The sequence below is a fragment of the Acanthisitta chloris genome, unplaced genomic scaffold (assembly GCF_000695815.1).
Source record: "Acanthisitta chloris isolate BGI_N310 unplaced genomic scaffold, ASM69581v1 scaffold22149, whole genome shotgun sequence".
Taxonomy (NCBI): domain Eukaryota; kingdom Metazoa; phylum Chordata; class Aves; order Passeriformes; family Acanthisittidae; genus Acanthisitta; species Acanthisitta chloris.
Window position 1 is genome coordinate 43,642 of NW_008690149.1, and position 2,302 is coordinate 45,943.

The 2,302-nt window shown below is 49.8% G+C and overlaps 1 protein-coding gene across 1 annotated transcript in view; it reads left to right on the top strand.

Annotated features, from left to right (window-relative positions):
* The window catches only part of MYO1H (myosin IH), a 19,098-nt gene that overhangs the window by 16,304 nt on the left and 492 nt on the right, over positions 1-2,302 (top strand). The window contains exons 28-30 of the mRNA XM_009081716.1: positions 395-462; positions 1,004-1,101; positions 2,056-2,155. Coding sequence (XP_009079964.1) covers positions 395-462; positions 1,004-1,101; positions 2,056-2,155 — 266 coding nt within the window. The remainder of the gene's footprint in view (positions 1-394; positions 463-1,003; positions 1,102-2,055; positions 2,156-2,302) is intronic.

Genomic DNA, 2,302 nt, shown 5'->3' on the forward strand with positions numbered 1-2,302 from the left:
GAGACAAGCAAAACCTTTCCTACCCTGGTTTGGAGGTATTTTTCAATCCTGCCATTGGCAGAACTATTTTCTTCCTCTTCCATCACCAAATCCAAGGTAGGAAAGGTGGAAAGGTCCAGAATAAACAGCTGATGGTGGCTGAAATCATCACTGTTGAAAATGTATTATGGACAAGCGGTTGACAAAGTGATTTGGAAAGCTTAGATTAATTAATCAAAGTAGGAACTTTGCTGTGTTTTGCTCTAAGCACAGGGAGATCCTTTCAGAGGGAGACAGAGGTAACTTCCTCCCTAACCACGTGGGGCTGAGGTCACTGTCCCTGGGGGAAGGTGCTGAGGGTGGTGTGGAATTGGTTTTGACAGGTTTTCCTCTAATTCTTGGCTTTCTTTTGAAGGCATCTCCACCAGTAACCTGAGTGATGGGATCATAGTCATTCATGTTCCAGATGACAACAAACAGAAGGTAGAAAACTGGTCTAGCTCCTGTGAGCTGTGCTTGGTAGTGAGGTGTTGTGGCCAGTGCTTCTGATATCTCCCTGTAAAATCCTGGAATTACACAGTTACTGATGTTGATTAACTGTGTAGTCAGCCAGACTTTGATTCTTGCTGTCTCACCATGAAAGTTTTCACTTAGAGTCACAGAATCATTCAGGTTGGAAAAGAGCTCCAAGACCATAGAGTCCAACCTGTGGCCCATCACCACCTTGTCAACTAAATTTAGTGCCATGTCCAGTCATTCTTTGAACTCCTCCAGGGATGGTGACTCCACCTCCTCCCTGGGCAGCACATTCCAATGTCTGACAGCCCTTTCCATGGAGAAATTCCTCCTGATGTCCAACCTGAACCTCCCCTGGCACAGTCTGAGGCTGTTTCCTCTTGTCCTGTCCCTTAGAGCCTGACCCCACTTGGCTGCACCTCCTCTCCTGGCAGTGTAGAGAGAGAGAATCTTCCCCCTGAGCCTCCTTTTCTCCAGGTGACCTTATCCATCTTGTTTTTTATTCCAGGGAGATGTGATCCTGCAGTGTGAACACGTCTTCGAGACAGTGACAAAGCTCTGCATGTTGTCCAACAAGGAAAGCCTGGTTAAGATTGTGAAGGGAAGGTAAGGAAGGAAGGAGGATGTGCAGGCTCTAGGGCATGGAATATTCTGCTTCAAAACCTTTTAGGTTAAGACTATTGCCACCACCCCAGCAGGCAGTGCCTGAAGCTGGCCAGGGCTGGTGCAGCAGCACCCTTATTTTTTGTGGCTTCCATGGAGAGGCAAAATGGGATGCACTGAGAGAAAAATCCATTAACAATTATCCCAACCTTTCCCCAGGTTTTTCCCAGGCTAATAAGCTTTGCTCCCATGGTGGTTGCACCTTGCTGTATGTGCTGCTCAGCTCTAAGGGCTGCCCATGCCCCAAGTGCCTAACCCCCAAACCTGTTCCTAGGTGACTGTCCTTTAAAACCACCTTTTTCCAGGTTCCTGCTGCTGTGACCTGTGGGGTAGGGGGTGAAGGTTGTGGCTTTAGTGGTCTCACAAGGGACCTCATTAGCCCCAGCTCTGAGCAAAGCCAGCTGGAAAGCTGGGGGTCACCTCAGGCTAAGTGTTGCTCTCCCAAAAGGCTTGGGGAGGGCCAAAATGTGAGTGCAGGGAGCAGGATCCTGCCAGTGGCTGAGCTCAGGGCAGGTGGCTGCAGTGTGTCTCCCACGATTGGAGTTGGCATGTGCAACCTGCACTTCTGCTCTAGCTTTTCTCTCTGGCCTTTGCCTTTCAGCTGTAATTAGATTCGGTGTGTTCAGTGCTTTTTCTCCAGGTCAGATCTGCTTAGCTTCTAATGCTTAATTGCAGCAGGAACATTGCAAAGGCTGAGCCAGGCAGGAGAGTTCCATTCATCAAACCCTTTTGGCTGGGTTGGGATAATGCAATTGGTTAGGAAATGTAGCTAAGCTGGAGGGCTCAGAGCTTCTAATCTAAGGAGATTGGCCAAGGGAAGAGGAATAAAGGGGGTTTAGAGCAAAGCCTCTTGGAGAGGAGAGAGGAAAGCACTGCTGGCTGTCTCTGTGCTTGCAGCCTGCGCTTCCGCATCGGCTCGGGGAAGGAGGGGACCGTGGTGTTTGCCGTGGGGCAGGAGCCACAGGTCTTCAGGGACAGAAATGGACAACTCACAGTGGTAAGGCCTTGTCTGAGTACAGGGAATACAACTTGTGCTTCCTCCTTGGATGTTCTAAGTGCCCTTTGGGGGAGCTGAGGGGGAATTGGGTCTTCTCGCAGAGCAGAGGTGCAAAGTAAGCACCCAGACAGGACCTACCTGCAGGTG